Source organism: Anopheles coustani, chromosome 3, assembly GCF_943734705.1.
Source record: "Anopheles coustani chromosome 3, idAnoCousDA_361_x.2, whole genome shotgun sequence".
Taxonomy (NCBI): Eukaryota; Metazoa; Arthropoda; class Insecta; order Diptera; family Culicidae; genus Anopheles; species Anopheles coustani.
In genome coordinates, this window is record NC_071288.1 from 4,830,678 (window position 1) to 4,852,056 (window position 21,379).

The 21,379-nt window shown below is 44.0% G+C and overlaps 1 protein-coding gene across 2 annotated transcripts; it reads left to right on the top strand.

The window, feature by feature from the left end:
• Window positions 1-17,856: 17,856 nt before the first annotated feature.
• On the top strand, window positions 17,857-19,972 carry LOC131258642 (serine/threonine-protein kinase VRK1). Of its 2 annotated transcripts, XM_058259998.1 has the most exons (3): window positions 17,857-18,164; window positions 18,233-19,576; window positions 19,644-19,818. In XM_058259998.1, the coding sequence occupies exons 1-3, from the start codon at window positions 17,919-17,921 to the stop codon at window positions 19,668-19,670; spliced, it is 1,617 nt and encodes a 538-aa protein (XP_058115981.1). In that variant the 5' UTR covers window positions 17,857-17,918; the 3' UTR covers window positions 19,671-19,818. The 2 variants fall into 2 exon arrangements, with proteins under 2 accessions (XP_058115981.1, XP_058115980.1); XM_058259997.1 differs by having other exon boundaries at window positions 18,233-19,972.
• Window positions 19,973-21,379: the final 1,407 nt, after the last annotated feature.

Below are 21,379 nucleotides of genomic sequence, written 5' to 3' on the forward strand. Positions count from 1 at the left end.
CTAACTCTTTTTGGACGAGGAATTGGGGTGCTTTAGTATGACCGGTCCGAGTCGTGACGTGCCGACAACGGAGAGGACCACGCAGAAAGCAGGAAACTTGTCGAATTTTCCAAAGTTCCGTCCGAGCCGTGACGTGCCGACATCGGAGAGAAGCCTTCGGAATTTTCTCTAAGTTTTTTAGGAAGGTTCTTACGAGAAGCCGGTCTGCAGCGTGACGTGCCGCTGAACAGAGCAGAATCTAGCGTAAGCTTGGAAGGGTTTAGGGGTATTTCGGATTTTCGGTGCTTGGAGTAAAGAATTTCGGGTACTTTACTCGTAGGTGTCCTGGTGAAAATAACTGATTTATTCAAAGTTTTGAGCGCTTATATACTAAAACGCTCCTTATCTTCTAATGAACGTAAGCGAGATAGAGGATCTCGCTCTAACACGCGAGATTTCCTGGTACGGTTCGATCCTCGTTACGCAATCTTCTATTCTGCTCTTTCCGCGTGGAAAGCGTGACCTAGATTTTATCTTGTTTACTTAGGTCTTTCTAGAATCCTTGCGAGTTTCGACGTTTATGATCTTAGTTTGATCTCGCTTTCGAACGCATCGTTGCGTGGGTCTTATCTTCGTTTCATTTCGTTAGTCGACCACACGCATCGCCTAAACCTCTTGGTACCGACGCGTCGTGTCCTTTCATTATTGTGTTTATTTAGGATCACGATCGCGAACGTACCGAGAGTTTACATAAAGGATCTAAGCCTAGCGAAGTTTACGGGCGGTCCCGTTGGTACCGCGTTATCGGCTATCGCCGGTTATCCTTATTCTCGTATCCTTCGCGCTGTCCTAAACTAACGGGCGTTGGAAATACGATCTTTATCGTTGTAGATTTCAGTTAAGCGCGCAAGTTCTTCCGAAGGTTCCCTATCGTAAAACATAAAAAATATGTTTCCGGCGCGATTTTCTGCGCCTGGCGATCTCGTCGCACTTTAAAGGGGGTATTCTACCTACATTCCTTCAAATTTAATTTCTTGCATAATTTGGTTAAGCGAAATCCTAAAAAATGAACGAAACATATCGTCCGTTCGTAACAGCTCTTGAAGAGTTCGCTCAACGTTTTCTCAACCCTCTTCGGAAAAATCCCTGCGTGCTCCTCCGGGACCACACGTTTTCCCATTTATCCAGCACGACCTTTCGATGCGCTCAAAAAGCGGAACCTCATCGGGTCCGACCGATGGGAGTTAATTATCGTTTGGATTTGGAATTTTGTGGCTTTTGCCCTCCGGTTTGGCGTCCTTCGGCCAACGATCTGTCTACGTGTGCCTTTAACAACTCCATCTGAAGAAACAAACTTTTCCAAGTTTTATTAATTTATCTAGACCTTTTGACCTACGTCGGGATGGTAGGCAAATATGGAAAACATGTTCCCTACCGAAACCTGCAGGCCGTGTCCCGATGGGATTCATGTTTCACCGATGCACACAACAACCCGACCGGAGATCTTTTACAGAAGTGTATGCGAACGGGGTGGGAATGGAATCCTTTCGCAATTTAATGAAAATGAGGGTCTGTTTTGGGGTTGGGTGCCTCGGACGACGCACGTACAAAGGCTTGTTAGTGGGATGATTAACACATCGTATGCATGAAAAGTCCATTCCGCGTAAACGCCCTTTTTCAATTCCCCTACGAACGAGGGGAGGAACAACATCCAGCCCAGCCCGAAAACGCCTGCAATAGATCAAAATTTGTCATAAATTTTCCGCAACAGAGTGTTTCGGGAAGAGTGCTACCGCAATGCCATAAACAATCGAATGTTGAACCGGTTGCTCGGGCAGACAAGAACGTGTACAAGGACTGCACATCCGGGATATGAGTCCATAGCCCGTCTTGGTTCTGGGTTAGTGCTTTTGGTGTGTGGGGACTCATTCTTCTCTCTGCAAAAGATTCATCGAAGCTAGTGGTTAGCAAAACAGAAGACTTTGAAAATTAAACTAATAAATCTTTTCATTATTTGTTTTTTTATTCAATGTGAAAATGGGAAATTGTTTATTGGAAGTTCCGTCTATGAGAAAAATTCAAACAACAGCTTGTTGATATGAAAGAGTGCAAATTATTATTCATTCATTTGGTATATTTACTAAAAACTTTTCCACAACCTCTCCCCAGTAGAAAATCACTACTTCTAGGCAAAGATACTCTAGGAAATTGTTCTCATACAACTCGAAGGCATGGTAAGGGAACCCTCGAAAGGAGGTCGGAAAAGCTGTTGATTTGCTTGCGAATTTTGTTGATGTTGTTACTTTGCTTTTTCAACATAGTGTTTGTGTTTTGTGGAAGCAATGTTTAGATGGGGTTTCCTTGGCATGGGTTAACAACGCTCCATAGAAACGGGAAGGCGCCTATTGATGATACGAAATTGTCGGAATTTATGACAATATTTAAATGTTATTTATACAGACTAAAAACAAAACTAAAATGTTTTTAAAACCTTTTGTATTTACATTTTAAACGGCAATTTTTTGTTTCAACCACCGCTCTTTTAGTTTTATATCAAATTACCCATTTCTCAAATATTGTTTGCAAAACTCTAGCATACTTTTGTGGTTTTGCATTGTTGATTTAAAAGTCATGGAATGGGAAAAGAAAGTCAAATGGGCCAACAACTCCGATACGCTATAGCAAAAGCCACTCTGGGAGCCGGCAACTCGGTTGGGACTTGTTAGAATCAATAGCATTTTCCAGCATTTAAACAAACCAAACACAATACTTGGCACACGTTGGTGTGGGAGGCAAGTTTACAACCCACCGGGAATGGGTTTCATCATGGTTCGTTGGAACGAACACATTGGGAGTGGGCCGGTGTGCAAGCGGAAACATTTGTGCCATTTGTTTCCATTGGGAGTTGGTTCCTTAGGAAAACTCACTGTGTAGAGTTTCCCGAGACCGAATACAAATGGTACATTTTCCCTCCGGGTCCCAACTGGTGCAGGCAGAAAATCGTACGGATGCGGTCTGTGCGAAACGTGGCAAAGATCCTGCACGCGGGAACTTCTCGTAACAATTCGGATGACTTACGGAATTATCTCTAGTAGGCATTGGAGCGGTCTTATTTATTCAGCCCTCCCCCCCACTCGGGTGGAACAGTGCAAAAGCTTTCAAGCTTTTGCTGGTTAAGGATTCATCAGTCTAACCAGCATGTCCTGACACGGATCGGATTCGATGAAAATTGATTTGATCAATTACAACCTCTTTGACGGCTGTATCAGATGACTCTCCTTGAGGTTTTACCAGTTCCAATTGAATTGTAATAATATTATTTGCATACAAAGACAGCTTAATTAGTTTGCGAACCATGCGCTCCCAACTTTTCGATCGATGAGACAGTTTCAAACATGAAGAACGCCTGCATTCACTTCATCTTATGTTCTTGAGAAAACGTTCAACCCTGTGTTGATATAAGTGTGTTGTTCTTTTACAACATTGTCTGTCACCGTCGATGGAAATAGTTTACCAGACTCCGATTGTCCTTCGAAATCGATAGTCCTGCAGGACACATCAAGAGAAAGGTGGACATGAAAGAGCTCTCTTCTCTTTTCTAATTTCGTCTTCTCTCTTTCTTGCACTTGGAGAGAGATTGCGAACTGCGCATCCCGTCAGTAGAAGGTCAACCCGTGTAAAACCGAGTGCTCTGTGTTGAACGAGTCGAGTGCTAAATAAAGAAAACCAGGTAAAAGTAGCATTTAACACGTTTTTTACAAAGAAAATTGATAATCTAAATGTATTACTTCGCAATGATGGAACTTAAACCAAGCCTTTTAAAGAGATTACGTAAGGGAGGGCGTTATACCCATTAAGAAAAAAGTTAGAGCTTTTATGGGCCAAGTTGGGATTCGAACACACGTCATCTTGTACTTGGAAGGTACATTAGAGAAACAATTCCGATTTTTTCTTATAAGCAGTTAGAATGTATTGCTATTGTATAATATATTATGAAATTATCTAGAAATTTCACTTAAGAAAAAAATCATCAACCCCACTTGTAACCATTGCCACGTTTAATAGATTGAGGTATATACTAGATGATCGCATCTACTTATTGTCTATTAGATAAAACCGATAGTTATAACACAAATACCAATCAACACCTACTATTCTCTCATGTACTTATCGTTTAAATTACTGGGAAAGTGATACTAAGGTGTTGAGTAGTGTGAGCCTTCGGAACGTGCTGGAGATAAAATCAAAACTACTGATAAAATACGATATAACCTCACACTGATTGGTAGTTTCCTTAACCCTTTGGAAACGAGAAGGTTCTTTCTTTTACTCAACCCCAAAACAAGACTTCTGGCTTTTTCTGCACAAAGCCATAAAAAAGAAACGATGTTTGGAACGTGGTGTTTCCTCTTTCATTTATCTTTCCTTCCATTACTTCTCTGTTTTGTTTTACTCAAAGCATGCAAATCGGTCGAAATTGCTACAATTTATTTTTCTTTGTCGTCTTAAAAAAAGACGATGCTAACATTTTTCTTAGCTCGACGCTTCTAAGGTTCCTTATGCCTTAGAGCAGGGTGAAGGCTAGTTTCAACGGTAGGTAGAATCGTGTTCAAACACTTCGATTGCGAGACAGCGAACACTAACACTCACGTTTGATTGGAAAATGGTCCAGCCAAGGGCATACAATGGTGGTTCGCTTTGTGTCTTGTCGAGTGGATGTGCATTAACTTTCGTCTTGGCGGTTCTTCCTGGTTGGAAGAATGCCACATGCGACCTCCAAGAACGTCAGCACAGTTTTCTCTTTACATTGCGTTAAGGAAACAAGTTTTTGAATATTTTGATTTCTAGGAATCTCGATTCTACTATAAAACAAATGCCGATACTGTTGAGCAAAGATTTTGGAAATATCCCTTACATATATAGATATTTTGTTGGTCTGAATGGACAAGAACTTGTGCCACTATCTGTTTGATTTTTGTCCACTCCTCCTAACACGTGGTGCAACGATATGCATAAAACACTTGTGCAATAATAACAATCACACCCAGCGCACTAAAAATGATCACGTGTCGTTCCATCCAACCGTTGCGCTGCCTTTCTTCCGATTTCCAGCCTTCTTCTACCTCAGTTCCATTAGCCACCGTCTCAGCTATTTCCCGGAGGGCACTTAGCTTCCACAGCGGGTCTTCGGAGAAAGAGAGATGTTGGATCGGAACGGAAATAAAGTGCAATAATAGAAAATAAAACCGAATGTATGAGCAGTACGTGCGGGAGACAACGGAGACTACTACTTCCCTGTTCCCTTTTTTTGGGCTTCGTTTTTGAAGCACCCTTTTGGGCAGGAAATTCGGAATCTGCGCTACAATTTAGTAGCAGCTGTAAATTGGATTGTTTTTATAAAACGCCAGCAAGTCTCCCTGTTCGAAATCGGCGGCGGTAGGAGAATCGTTTAGTTAATATTCACGAAATGGAAATCGAAACGGCGCCAACTATGGCCGCCCGCCATTCGTTCGTGCCCGGCACAGTCGGGTCGAGTTTAGCTCGATAGATTAGAACACGAATGTTGTCTGCATGCTCCAGCCCGCGACCAGCTTTTTCCCATGTGCGCTTATCGTTCGTACGTTGTTGTGCAGTTCAGCTGGATGCATTTTATGGATTCTTGTCTTCGCCCCGGCTCCTCACACCTACCGAGGGCGTAAGCGGGCGTGCACTCCTAGGGCAAGGATAAACTTTTATGACCACCTTCAATCGGATTTTATTTCACAGTTTTTCGACTTCCGCCCCAAAACCGCGATATCAAGGTGGGAACGTGCCGAGCGGCATCGATACGCCCGTTTCCGCCAGTGCATTTTAAAACGTCCCCAACGTCGCGGATCCCCTGGGACCTGCCGGCTTGTGTGTGTGTGTGTCGGGTAGTTTCGGTCGTTTGCAGTAATCGAAGTGTCGATAAAAATTTCATTCCACTTACGAGCGGCCGGAGGGATTCTTGGGGCGATCGTTTCCGGTGGTAGAGCGGACGGAATGGAAACGAATTGCCTGCCAATAAAAGTCCGTCGTTCGAAGCCCGACTTCACTGATGACGATTTTCGGAGCGATCGGATTTGTGGGAGTTTTTTTTGTTACTCCAACCGTTCGACGTTAAACTGAAATGATTTACATGCTTCTGGAAGCCGAAGCATGAAGCATAAAGTGCAGCAATCATTTTCCTTTTCTGTCTGTCATCGATCCAATTTCGATGCTGCAATAATAATAATTTGAAATTAAGAATGCGCAGCACTTTAACGGCCCGATCACAATTTTTGTTACATTGCATCGCTGTGCTGCATCGAAGGGCGCTCATAAAATTGGATCTAAGCCAAACATTTCACTCAACATTCGACGACAAATAAAACTGCCAACGATTGAGCAGCCGTTACTGTAGATTGATTCTCGTAAAACTCGATGACTTATGATTTAGATGGTTTTTAGAGGTTTAAAGTTAGTGCTGTGACTGCAAAGATCCGGTGTGAAGCTTTAAAATTAAAAAAGTTCTCTTTTCCCCCATGTTTAATAGTAGCTCGCTTAGAAACTTCCCCAAAGTGGCCGAAGAAGGAGGAAAAGTTTTATTTACCAGCGCACAGGTATATTTCAAGCAAAGTTCCGGAAAAATTCCGCATCGTTAGCAGACTGCAACGCAATCTCAATTTATCCCAAGTTGTTGGACGATCAGTTGAGAGAAGAAGAAAAAAACGAAAATTAAGCTGTAATAAGGAAACAAACTTTTGCATCCATCGGTTGGACTTTTTTCTTTCTTAATTTGGTTCTCTTGTTTTATCTTTGGAACTGTCCCTGGTCCATGTTTCCATCCCAGGTAAAGCCTTGGATGGGAAGTTGAATATGTTAGTGGTCGTTTTTAGTTTCCCTGCACGAGACAGCAGAATTTAGTTTCCCAGTTTCTGCGACATCCCCGGTTTCCCTTTTTTATAGCCCTTTTACCTTTTGCCAGACAGTCTCGTAGAACACTTTTTTCCACCGGCCTGTCCCATTGTTTCTCTTCCCTATCCTTTAACCCGTCTTAATCGTCCTTGCTCGCTCCGTAGCCATCGGTCAAATGCAAATTTCCTTCTTTGTTCGCCGCAAATCTGCCCAGCACGGCGGAAACGGTGGACACTTGCTGCAATCGGAAATGTGCTCGGAACCATTTTTTCCATCATTTTCAAAGCAAAACAAGACGGGAAAAAAAGAAAGGAAAATGCTGAATAATCGCTGCAGTTTGGCGAGGGAAAGAGTTTGCGATCGCCCGACGTTTCAGATGGGTCTCCGAATGAGTTTTTGGGAAAATTATTTCTCCTTCTTGTTGCACTCTGCTCGTGGCACAACTTTTTCCTCTCTTTATTGGCGGAAAACGCTGGTGGAAAAGTTGTTTGACTTGTCGTGGACAAGATGAGCGTCAAAACAAAGGCATGGATTGTCCTTGATGAGTCAAAGAGAGCAGGGGGAAAGACTGTTTGCTTTTTTTTTACCGAAATGAAAGGCAAGAAAACAAGAACGAATATTATTTTCCAGCAACACACAGCTAATGTCATGATGAAATGAAGACGTTTCCAGCGATTAATCCATCTCGTTTCTCATGGCTTGCAAAGAGCTGTCCTGGGCAATTGGGCTTCAAGACATCTGTGAGTCGAAGGAAAATGTATTAATTTCCCGACCATTCATTTGGAAACTGCCAAAACCAAACAACAAGACTTTGCTCTGGGCTTTTTCTTTCTCGATAAGTTTGGGTTTCTGCGGAAGACTGGGCAATCTGGTAGTGGCAACACTATTAAGAAACATTGTTTGAACAGGATGTGGATTTGTTTTTTTTTTATTTTGGTTAAACTAAATCCAAACTCACAAAGAAACCTTCCGTTTTGACCCTCTGAGTTTTCTAGCAATTTTTATAAATTTACCTTCGTGCATTTTTCATTAACTCTCTTTTGGCGCAAAAGCAACAAACCCGATGGAGTCGATCCCTTTCGCCAATTGTTTGCTTGGGATGGTTTCAATACAAATGACCAAACGGAAACAAACAAAGGAATCCCCTTTCTTTGTAGCAAACCTCCACTACATCCACCCACTCGATGATGGAAACAAAAGAATATTACACAAGATGAATTGGGAAATCGAATGTCTCGAAGGAGTTTCGGTGCGGCATAACTTCGCATCCAGCGTGGGTTTGGTTTCGCATGAACGAACTTCCCGGTGTCCCCTTTAGCCTCATACCCCGTAACCGAACTCTTGTATGATTTTGGGTTATGTTGCTCCGAAACCGTTATGGCCAACTACGGGTTTCTTTCGGTTGTTGCAAAGGCGGGTTCTGTTTTGTTTTAAAATTTATGGGCAAGATTTTACCGGCTTGATTCCGCCGTCCAATTTACTGCATCATGCTCCTCCTAGGCAACGAAGTCCACAACGCACGTGAGCCGTACTGTAATGGGAATGTTTGGGATTCAAGGGGAGAACTGGACGGACATTTCATTCATTCATCTCTTACAATTGAGGCTCGTAAGTAATATAAATGTTTGCCAACCTGCATGAACCTAAACAAAGGATTGTTATCCCTTCCCTAGAAAAGAATATGAAAATGTCCTATACCGGTAAATGAAATACCTGTAAAGTCTAAGGGAAGTAACTTAAAAAGCAATATCCATTAGCTTTCCGTTTTGTCATACAAGTTCTCTGAATAATTTTTTTAAATAACCCATTTGACAATTTTAAAATGAACCCAGAATGTGCACTGTTACTGCGTGAATGTGGAAAAGGACCCACTTCATTAGACATCAAAGTTCACATGCAAACATGCTCCACCATCGTCATGCGGGGTGACATGTACATAATGCAGGACGCCTTTCCATCAATCGATGTGCTCCAGTGGGACTCAAACTGTCAACAGAATATTCACTTTTCCCTGCTCACAATTCCCTCGGTCCTCGTTTAACATTTTTCCGGTGAGTTTCCTCTTTGGGGAACGATGTGAAACCGAATCGATCGAAAGCCAGAAGGATCAATATTTGCATTCAAAATGTCCTCCTTCTCCCGGGGCTGACTTCCATCGTCGTCGGGCCGGGAGTACCAGGAAGAATGTATATTAATAAATCGCTTTCGCTTTGGCAAGTCAATATTGAAATTGCGCTTCGTACGCGTTCCACCACACGCTGTGGCAAGTCTTTGCCCTTGCCCTTACGCCACAAATGCGCAACGGTTGACGAATCTGTCGAGAGCAAACATAATCGAGCTCGGCTCGAGTGGGTGGCAAACAAATCTGCTGACGGCGGTAACCGACAACATCAGCAGTTAATGAGTCAAGCAGCCGGCACCGACGCAACTGGTTTTTTGTATGTCCTCGAGCGAAACATGTCCTGTGTGTAGAAAATGGTCGCGGTAGAAGGGAAATTGGTGGAAAAGTTAGTTAACCAGCGAAAGATATCGTTGTGTTCCGCAGAGAGAGATTGAATTGTGACTCACTGTAATAGAGAATTTGATGGAATTTTATTTTATTTAGTTCCTCTAGGAGAAATTAAACGAGATGTTTTACTTTTGATTTTCATTATTGTACGATTTCGACACAAAATTCATATTTTCCTAATTTTTTACTGATGTCACAACAAATAAAACTCCCATAGAAAGGCATACGAATAATTGAGACACTTTGCCTTCAGAACATCAAACAAATGTCTAACCACCGGACAGCACGAACAACTTGTACAGTGTTGCGAAATTAGTGGTCGCCTTCAAGGATGGAGGTTCAAAGCAAAATAAAGGAACTCCAAAACAGAAGTCATCAACACTACATAATAGGAGAGGGCACTATAGTCCATGTACCAAGTGTACGTTTATAGCTCACACAATTTTCTTACATCCATCATCATAATCTTACGGCCAAGCAACCACTATTGAGCGGTGGTGTTTACTTGTGGCCATCGTGCAAACAGTGCGAAGCTCCACTAAACAGTTCAAGAAATGACTCCCCTTCCGCACGGCGACCAGGAAACGAGCCACATTAGTGAAACGAGCTAGTGCACAGTGTCTTCCGTCGCCCCTTTTGGCAGCTTCCATGCCCGTTGTCCTGCTGTCTGTGCCCTACTAATGGCACAGACAAGGAAATGAAACTAGGACGCCTGGAATGGGTGTGTCGTTTGTTTCGTTCGGTGCCGTAAATGATGTTGCCGTACGTCGAGGGCTTACCAAGAAGGTTTTCTCCGAACCATTTGCTTGGCGCAGGATGAATGTCCCTCGGTGAGTGGGTTGTTTCCACTGTGTAGGCACTTGCTTGCGCGTTGCTTCGTCGCTTCACTGTACGACACTTCCGGTAATGAGAGACAACTTAAAAGTGTTCGGGCGGGGGCGTGTTGACAGTGATGGTCCTTTCTCCATCACAGCCAGGAAACCGGTTGGAAAGGGAGATTTTTCCCCCGGGTGTTTCTTTCGACCGAGAGTTGGGACAGCAGCACCCCCGGGATATCTTAATGGGTGCTTCCCTGCGATGCCTAATGGACGACCGTGAACGGAGAGGGGTGGCGTTTTCAAACAACGGAACCTCCTTTCCATCGGCATCGCACCCGTTGGAATTAGCAGACGTGGTTCCGGAAGGTAAAAGATACACTTCATATACCTTTAACGAGTTCCGTTCTTATAATGGGCGACCATGGATCTCGCAAAATCAACGTCATCGTAAGAAAGGAGTTCCGGAAGATGGTTGGATGGACAACGTACTCCGCAAAACTCTCCCGTAGTTTGCAATGAAACGGAAGATTAAGTCGGATTTATGCGGCAGAAGAACGATTTTTCGAACCGATCAAAACAGCTGTCTCACAGGTAATCCTTTAATCACCGTACTGTCCATCAATTGTACCAATGGATCAGTTTTGCTTTCCAGTTGATTGATAGGCCTAATCCATGCTGGTTCTACCATGGCTTTAAGCAATCAGAAATTCCGACTGAAAGAGAAAAGAAATTAAAAACTCATCAGCCCATCCACTGTGTTCACGGGCCTTTGCAACCGAATTCGTTCAACGTAAGCGGACAATCCTGGCAAGACGGGTGTGTGATTGACGACTTAATGCGACGATGTGGAGGTCCCTTCGACTAGGCGGTAGTTTGGCAGTGGAGGGAAAAGAACTTTCAAGTGTACTTCCAGATGCCAGTAACCACGTGCATATCATAAGTAATCGCTACCATCGGCCATCATCATTTGGGATATCGTTAGACTGTGCCATCTTCATGCCTTGTTAGTGTGGTCTTGTAAATCTAGAGGGTAGAGAAACATGTCAACATATCTAAACATCTTATACACATGCTAAAAGAATGGTAAGCTATCATCTTTTTTTGTATTCTGTTGGCAGAAGGCAGTTTCTTGAGTTCTGGACGGCATCTTATCAACTCTTAAACGACCTTTTCGTTGGTACTAAGTAGTATTTTCGCGAATGATGATGACACCATGATGGTGTATGTGCTAGTGGTCCAAATTCAATATTCTTCAGCAAGTACATTCACTGTCCGGGAGTGGCCTCATTTTCGCTTTCTGTGTATCGAAGCAAATTTTGCTCTGTTAGTACGGATGGCCGAACAGAGGGGAGCCTGTTCGCATACGCATCAGTCGTTTGATGCATTTGATTAAAATATATTCCTAATCTACGGGTAGGAAAATCTGGTTGGGTTCTAAATCTGCTTTATTTTTTCATTTATCCTATGGAACGACAGAGTTTGATCAACACGTTTGTGTCGGTTTTGTCTGTTCCGTTGGGATGGCGAATTTTGCAAGCAATGGAGGCACAACAACGAACCGCCTCGTCATCACGGGGGAAGCAGTCGCTGTGATGATCGTGACATTTGATAGCAGGAAAAATCCGTCCGGAAAAGAACGGCGGAAATTCACCGCTTCGGCTGTCCCTGCGTTAGCTGCAAGATATCGTAGATGATGGAATGACACAGGGCTTAATGTGGCGGAAGTAACGAGATTTGAAGGCACAGAAAAAAAAGAACGATCCGGAGGAATGGGCGGAGGCATGGAAGCCTTGCGATAAACAGCTAAAAGGCGGAACAAGCAGTCCTGCAACAGGAACAGGAGGTGGGCAAACGATGGAGACTGTAAGAATGAAAAACAAGTACAAGAAACTTACGCAGCATGCAGCGCGATAAGCGATACGAGAAATAAATTCTTTGCCCATCCTTTTCGTGATTTAGTCCCGAAAGTGAAATGGCCCAACAAATTTCATCCCGAGGATGTCCTCGCTGAGGAAGATTGCGTTTGGGTTTTATCGCATTACCAGTATTACCTAAAATACAGTTGTCGAGATACTATTAAAGCACCGAGACTCATCGAGCCACGATGAAATTCATAGCCAAATTATAGCAATGCATGAAAAACTGTATGAAAACAAAACAAAACATGTTTAAGCTTAAGGTTATGAGAAGGCATAGATGTTGAACCAACCTGGTTTGACAAGAAGTGTTGAACCAAGCTGGTTTGAACAACTACTGAATTGATGACACTGGCAGCACTGCATGTGTCAAATGACCGGAACTGTTGAATAAAGAATTCATTCCTGTGTGTATAGTGGAATCGGTCGCACGTGTTCCTTGTTTCCCGATCCGAAATTAGACCATATACCTCTAATTCTAACAGGTTATGGGCCCAGGCCACGCGGTGTGTATTAAGTGTTGTTAATCTTTCGGGCGAAGTTTTTTTTTAAAAGTGAAATTAGTCGCAGTCAGAAAAACAAAAAATACAATGGATCTCTCTAAAGTGAGTGTTGTTCGATTGAATAATCGGAACTACCGAGCGTGGGCGTTCAAGGTAAAAATGGTGATGATGCGGGAGGGAACGTGGAAATACGTTGACCCGGGTGTCGCGCCGGCACCGGTAACTTCCGATTGGACGGAAGGGGATTCGAAGGCGCGAGCTACCATCGCTTTGTTGGTTGAGGACAACCAACATAACCTCATACTGGATAAAACAAGCGCCAAATCCACGTGGGATGCCCTGAAGGCTCACCACCATAAAGCTACATTAACTGGAAAAGTGGCACTTCTAAAGGAAATATGCAGCGCAAATTTCTGTGAAGGAGAGAGTATGGAGAATTTCCTCTACAGCATGGAGGAATTGTATTCTCGTCTCGAGAATGCTGGAGAAAAATTGTCACCATACATGCAAGTAGCTATGATCTTGCGGAGCCTACCAAAGGCTTTCGATACCCTCACCACCGCTTTGGAAAACCGCTCCGACGAAGATCTAACAATGGAGCTGGTGCGGTCCAAGCTACTGGATGAAAGCGAAAAATTGTATAGCGGTGATGCGGCGGAGGAGCGGGCGCTGAAAACGGGCAGCCGAACGAACAAGGAGTCTATTGTGTGCTTCTTTTGTGGAAAACCCGGTCACAAGAAGCAGGCGTGCAAGCAGTTCCTGAAGCAGAAAAGCAGCGAAAAGAAAAAGGTGATAGAACGAGCAAAAACAGTGCGCGAAAACGACCAAGCGTCGTTCCTTTTTTCGGTGCGTTCCAGTGTTCCCGGAACTACGCGTGCGTGGCTTATTGACTCTGGTGCAACATCACACTTAGCCAACGATGAAAAGTTGTTCAGCCGTTTAGACAGAAGTGTGCGTCCTGAGATTTTTACAGCGGACGGCAAATCTATCCGTACGGGTGGAATAGGGGATTGCGTGGTTATTTCGTGCGACAATGACTATGGAAAGAACGTGTCGATAACACTAACGGACGTTATTTTTGCCCCGGGTATAGAGTGCAACCTTATATCAGTGCCCAAACTTTGCAGTAAAGGTGTTCATACAGTGTTCGACAAAAGCAATTGCAAGCTTGTTTACGGTGCGAAAGTCGTGGCTACAGCTGATAAAGTGGGTGGCCTATACCGACTGAATATGGCTGATGAACGGGCCTTATTGGTGAATGACAGCCGACACACCAAGGATTGCCTTCATACATGGCATCGCAGGCTTGGACACCGAGACCCGGCAGCTCTGGAGGAGTTGGAACGAAGGAACTTGGCGTCTGGTGTTCGCATTCGTGACTGCGGAGTCAGAGTGACCTGTGAATGCTGCATCAAATGCAAAATGGTTCGACCATCATTTCCATCGGTTGCAGAAAAGACATCGACTAAAGTGCTGGATATAATCCATAGTGATGTGTGCGGCCCAATGGAGGAGACGACGCCAGGGGGATGTCGTTACTTTATGACCTTAATAGACGATCACAGTCGTTATGCTTTCGTCTATTTCCTGAAGAAAAAATCTGAGGTCGAGGATAAGATTCGCGAATTTGTGAAATTGGTTCAAAATCAGTTCGGACGTAAACCGCGGATCATTCGCTCCGATCAGGGTGGAGAATACTCCAGCAAGACACTTAGGAGATTCTACGCGGATGAAGGAATAAAGGTGGAGTACACTGCGTCGCATTCACCACAGCAGAACGGGGTTTCGGAGCGGAAAAACCGGTCTCTGAGTGAGATGGCCCGGTGTATGCTTCAGGACGCGGGCATGCACAAGCGATTTTGGGCGGAGGCAGTCAACACCGCTTGTTACATGCAAAATCGTTTGCCATCTGTTGCAGTAGACCGTACGCCGTTCGAGATCTGGTTCGGAAGAAAACCAAATTTGACCCACTTGCGACTATTTGGATGCGTCGGTTACGTGTTCATTCCGTCGGTAAAGCGTAAGAAGTTAGACGTCAAGGCGAAACGAATGACGTTCGTCGGCTATTCCGCGGAACATAAAGCGTATCGGATGCTAAACACACGGACGGGAGAAATCCAAATCAGTCGGGATGTTCGTTTTCTCGAATTCAGCGACGGATCTAAGGAGCATCATCACGATGAACCCAAACTGGAGGATAGTCCGACTGGAAGGGAAGAAATCGAGTGGTCTTTCGATGAAACAGTGAAACAGGAAGCTGAACCCGATTTGACTCACGAAACAACCTCTGAGTCCGAATTCTACGGCAAGGATTGTCCAGGTGATGGTTGGCCACGAGGGTTTTGGAACGACAACGACAACAATTGGCTTCGTGGACTGTGGGATGATGATGACTGTAAAGTTCAAGCTGGAGCTGCGGTGCCAGAGATCGAACCTCCGGAGTCTACTGATACCGTTCGTCGTTCACAGAGGAAAACAGCAGGCGTTCCGCCGGTAAGATACGACGAGGAAGTGAATTTGGTGATGGAAAGTTTGCCTGAACCAAGGACGTATAAGGAAGCTGTATCCGGTCCACAGAGCACCAAGTGGAAGTCGGCAATGGCAGAGGAAATGCAGTCCCATCGCGAAAATAATACGTGGGAGCTAGTGGAACTGCCGCCACAACGGAAGGCAATCGGGTCGAAATGGATCTACAAATGCAAGGCGGACGAAGACGGCAATCTCGTTCGTTATAAAGCACGTTTGGTGGCGCAGGGCTTTTGCCAAAAATTCGGGACCGATTATGATCTAGTTTTTGCTCCAGTCGTAAAACAGATAACTTTTCGGACGATGCTGGTTTTAGCGAGCAAAAGGAAGATGTTGGCGAAACACGTTGACATAAAGACAGCGTATCTTCATGGTCATCTCGAGGAGGAGATTTTTATGCGACAACCACCAGGGTACGAGAGTGGTAAACCGAATGAAGTCTGCCGGCTGCGTCGCAGTATTTACGGGCTCAAGCAGGCAGCTCGTGTTTGGAATAAGAAAATCGACGACGTACTGAAAACTAAGGGTTTCATTCAATCAACGGCGGACCCGTGCCTATACATTTGCAAAAAAGCGGATAAGTCCATTTTTGTACTCATTTACGTAGACGATGTAATTGTCATTTGTTACACGGAGGAGGAATTTTCTGAGGTGGTCCACGTCCTGGAACAGAACTTTACAATAAGTGTCATGGGTAATCTAAGATTCTTTCTTGGAATACGTGTTAGGCTAAACAAAGGACAATTTTGTATTGATCAGCAAGCCTACTTGGAAAGAGTTCTGGAAAGATTCGGCATGAAAGATGCAAAGCCGTCAAAATATCCGATGGATCCCGGCTTCTTAAAACGAAAGGAGGAGATTGGCAAGAAGTTGGATTCGGCGAAAGCGTACCAAAGTCTTATTGGGGCTCTGTTGTACGCTGCTGTGACCAGTAGACCCGATATTTCAATAGCTACAGCCATTCTGGGAAGGAGAGTACAAGATCCATCAGAAGCGGATTGGAATGAGGCTAAGCGAATACTACGTTACCTAAGGGGTACACTGGACAGCGTACTTTACCTCGGAAGAAGCGAACAGAAGCTGGAATGTTTTGTGGGCGCCGACTGGGCAGGAGACGAGAGCGACCGCAAATCCAACTCAGGGTTCTTTTTTAAGTTCGGCGGCGGGCTCATCGGATGGGGCTGCCATAAGCAGAAGTGTGTGGCACTATCTAGCACCGAGGCCGAGTATGTATCCCTTGCCGAGTGTCTGCAGGAGGTAAAATGGGTCCTCAAGCTAATGGCAGATATTGGCGAACAACAGGTTGGTCCGGTCGTGGTCAATGAGGACAACCAAAGTTGCATTGCGATGGTTAGCGGAGACAGAGCTGAACGCAAGGCAAAACACATCGATACAAAATTCAATTTTGTGAAAGAAATGGTTCGGGACGGCATCGTGCTACTGCAGTATTGCCCGACCGAGCACATGCAAGCTGATCTACTCACGAAACCGTTGCAAGCGGTGAAGCTTCGACAACATCGGGAGGCAATCGGCATCAAAACGTTCAGCGTTGAGGAGGAGTGTTGAACCAACCTGGTTTGACAAGAAGTGTTGAACCAAGCTGGTTTGAACAACTACTGAATTGATGACACTGGCAGCACTGCATGTGTCAAATGACCGGAACTGTTGAATAAAGAATTCATTCCTGTGTGTATAGTGGAATCGGTCGCACGTGTTCCTTGTTTCCCGATCCGAAATTAGACCATATACCTCTAATTCTAACAATAGAAACGAAGCCAGAATTTGAGTCGGTCGAAGGATACTCTAAAAATTCTAATATCTAGGACCAAACCAGTAAATGTTCAGTTGAGCAAAGACTCCATGAAACGTATCACATTCTTTACAGACCCAAGGATATCATACTGGTTGAGTCTGTCCAATCATATTTTAATTTCGTCTATCTATAAGCTGGCTAAAGGTAAAGTCTTTTATTATTACAACCGGTTTATTCGTATTGTACTTACGTATTGTAAGACCGATGATCCATGTTAAAACGCGTTGCATTTGATGAAACCACTGCTTTGTCTATTGCACTTTGCAGTTATTGCACACTTATTGCACCAAACTTTAACATGTTCATGATAGATCTGCGTTTGGAACATTGGAAGAAAAAGTATATATATTGAAACGAGAACAAACGAAGAGCAGTCTTGTGATAGAAGTTTAATTGAGCGGATGAAATTTAGAAAGAAAAGAAGCACGAATAATATTGTCGAATTTGGAGTTTAGAATAAAAAATGTAGAAATGTTTCGTGGAGATCACGACAATTAGTAAACAAACCGATCACTTTAAATTAAAAAAGACAGTAGACAACAACAACAGCTGATCTGTCAGAATGCTGATTTGTCAACCTTCATGATCGTTTTATGTTGACGATCTTCAAACAATCAGTTTGCTTACGACAATCATTGCATTCCCAGCCTTCTGTTTGCTTTCAAATTGTGTCTTACCTGTTGCTTATTTTTTTAATAGATTTGCCTATTTTCTAAATATATAAATGAGATTATTCCATATCCTTTCTTAATTTTCAGATTGATCAAATGCGCGCGAAGCTGATGTCATAAAGCGTCACTAAACTGTCAGAAGACCTTTAAACTGTCAATCGTCCCGGGCGGTTGTTTTCGTTTGTTTATCAACGGCGCCGAGTAAAGCGCGTCTGATTTGCGGTCATCGCTATCCGTTTCTGGTTGAACATCTCTTAAATCTAGCATCATGTCTCGCAGAAAAGTGGCTCCGGCAGTAGCAGATGTGACCACGAAGAAACGCACGAAGGCAAACAACTTGCACGCCAGACCGGAGCACATTCCGCTGGGCACGGTGCTGACGGATTCACAACACGCACAATGGAAGGTTGGTCCGTCGATCGGTTCTGGAGGGTTTGGCGAAATCTACTGTGCGTACAATTTCTCCGACACGGCTCCGAAAACACATTCGGACTATCCAAACGTAGTGAAAATCGTGAGTGTTTACAGCATAATCCTCAGTTATAGCACCAGGGTGTACATGGTGAATTGTTGATCTTGCAGGAACCACACGACAATGGACCGCTATTTGTGGAGAAAAACTTCTACATGAAGAACTGCAGACTGGAAGCCATCGAACGGTTTAGGAAGGTGCGTAAGTTGAAGCATCTTGGAATCCCTCATTTCATTGCGAGCGGAACACATCTGCTGAACAACGTTAAGCATCGATTTTTGGTGATACCGCGTTACGGAGCGAGTCTCCAGTCGCTGTATTTGCGGCATAATAAATGCCTACCGATTCAAACTGTGTACCGGGCAGCGCGACAAATGTTGGACGTGCTGGAGTACATCCACTCGTGCGAGTATGTCCATGCCGATTTGAAAGGTGACAACATTCTGTTCGGGATGGGTGATCGCGGCCAAGAGAAGTTGTTCTTGGTTGATTTTGGTATGACCAATCGGATAGTGACGGACAAGCAGTTTAAACCGGATCCGAAGAAAAAGCACAACGGAACCATCGAGTACACGTCTCGTGACGCGCATCAGGGTGTGATGACTATGCGGGGTGATTTTGAAATTTTGGCCTACAACATTATCGAATGGGCCGGCGGCAATCTGCCGTGGAAAGAGGATAAGATACTCAAGGATTGCAACAAGGTTCAGCAGATGAAAGAGGAAGCCATGGGTGATATTGCAAACTTTCTGAAAAAGTGTTTCCGTAATCACTTGCCCGCTCCCAAGCCGTTGCAGGAGTTTTTGCAACGCTTGTGTGAACTAAGGTTCAATGAAACTCCCAACTACGCGGCGTTCAGTAAAATTTTTGATCGTGGCCTTAAAACTCTCGGGGCTTCGAACAGTGGAGCACTGGATGAAACGTTCGCCAAGGAGGTGCAAGCTGAACAATCATCGGGACCAATGAACAAAACGAAATACACGAAAAGAAAGGCACTGGAAAGCCCCGAAAGATCTTCTGCTCTGTCGGATACTGTGCCGAATACGGAATTGGACGATAGCTTCCGGCATCAGATGATGACAAGAACAAGACGAAGTCATCAAACAATGGACTCTGAGGATACGTACCAGGCGGGGCCGTCAAAGGTGAACGTTTCCAAGAGGGGTTCCACGAAGGTACATATAACTGATGGATCGCATGTCGGTACTCTCATTGATACTGTACCAAACACACCGCCCGAGAAGGAACGTTCCAAGGCATCAGTAATTAGTAGGAAGAAAGTAAATGAACCCGAGAGCAAAGATAGACAAGCGGCAGGACCGCCACGTGGCAGATCGAATAGAGCGATGAAGAAAGAGGAGAACGAATTATCACCCGAAATCGTTACAACGGTCAGCCAGAGCCAAACGCAACCGGGGGTGTTTAATATTCGCATCGATACGCCAACGAAAAAGGTCCGTGGAGGAACGCCCACTCCTCAGCAGTTCACCTTCAATTTCACAATTAATTCCAATGTTACAGTACACTCGGCGAAGACGGATGGAGTAACGGTTACCCATCAGAGGAATTCCGTGTTGACCCAGGCCAGTGCATCACGGGGAAGTGTCGCTATTGCAACTGAGAGCGCCACCGTGTCCACACGCCGTTCGATTTTCAACGAATCATTAAATGAATCGGACGACGTCATCGAGGTGTCCTCCACCACCGATGACGGCAACGTGTCGCGCTCTCTTTTCGATTGAAAATAATATAATGTTTATTTGTTTGAAATAATTTCTTAAATTGATTTTTTTTCTTTTATGTATGTCACTGTGCGCTATTCATTTCCAATGTAAACTTAGAATATGTGTTTTGTGTAAACTATATAATATAAAATAAAATAAAATACTTGATACAAAACAGGCATCACATTTGTTGTTTTATTCACTGCAAAGTTTCCCTGCTCCAGAAGGATGTGAAAAATGAATCCTTTGTGTAGGAGAATTCAAAAGGAACGATGTTGGTAAAGTGTGAGCGTTGTGAGAAATTGGTGCACAGGTGGAAATTTATATCCTTTTTATGTTCCTTTCCCGATGTGACTCTGCTTATTGTAACAGTGCAGCATTATGTCTTCAGGCATTTATTCAATGCGGAAAGTAAACAGACTGGTAAAAGTAGTAGAGAAGATTGTGTTCCATGACTTCAATAGTAACGCTTTGATTTTTTTGTAAATCTTCCAAAACCCATACCATAGTTCGCAACATCAAGTTTACACCCAATGAGATTGTAGATTTTCAGTGAGGTCCCAATCCCAATGATGAGCGGAAACGGTGAAAGAGTTTGAGTTAAATTTTAATTTTTCCATGCCAAAAAAAGACAAGCAAAGTCGGGAATTACTCAACCTGAAACAATTAAAAATAAACGCATGGAATCCCTATCGACACCGAAGAAAAATCGTGAAAATATGTCAGGTGAGATAATTTAAAGCTTTTTGCACCGATCCAATTTTTTTAATTTTAAATGTTACTAGGCGTTTCTTTTCCGAGGTTGTAACAATTAAAATTTCCATCTATCTTTTCACGGGCTTCCTAGGACTTTTTCCTGTTGAACTGTTTCCTTCGAAGCGTGACAGAATGGTGGTTTCAAATCTCCATATCAGTGACCCGGAAATAGGACGATATCTCGTTCGTTGGTTCCGGACAATTCTCTTATCCTTTCCACAAGTAGCTGTAGTGGGGTGGGAATGAAAAAAAAAGTAGTATCGGAAGGGTCACCAGGAAAAAATAGTAAAAATCGAAGCACGTGTCACACAGCACCGGAAATGGGACCGTACTCTTGCCACGTCATCCGGAAAAGCTTTTGAGCCTGGGGAATAGGGATTCAAATCTCTTCTGTTTTTAATCTTGCCTGTTCGCTCGAGTTAATGAAATTACGTGGGGGTATTTAATTCGAGCCATTCGAGGTGAACCTCCCGTTTGCGAATAATAAGGAGATACAGGGTAAAACGAAAGGTAACTGTTTGTCTACGCAGCCCCAAAGTAATCTTCCATGATAGTAAACCGTTTACAAAAACCAGCCTTTTCCTAAACCTTCACGGGGTTCCGAAGGATTTGCCAAGAATGTCATCCTGGGTTAAGATTTCCCGGAATTCGGGGACAAAATGCCGGATTGTAAGAAATTGGCGCGTAAAAGTGTAAAACGCAAGTAAATTTGTCTTTAAGGTAGCGACCTCCACTGGGAGCATGGGAAATGGCGCAATGGTTTTCCTTGGACCCATA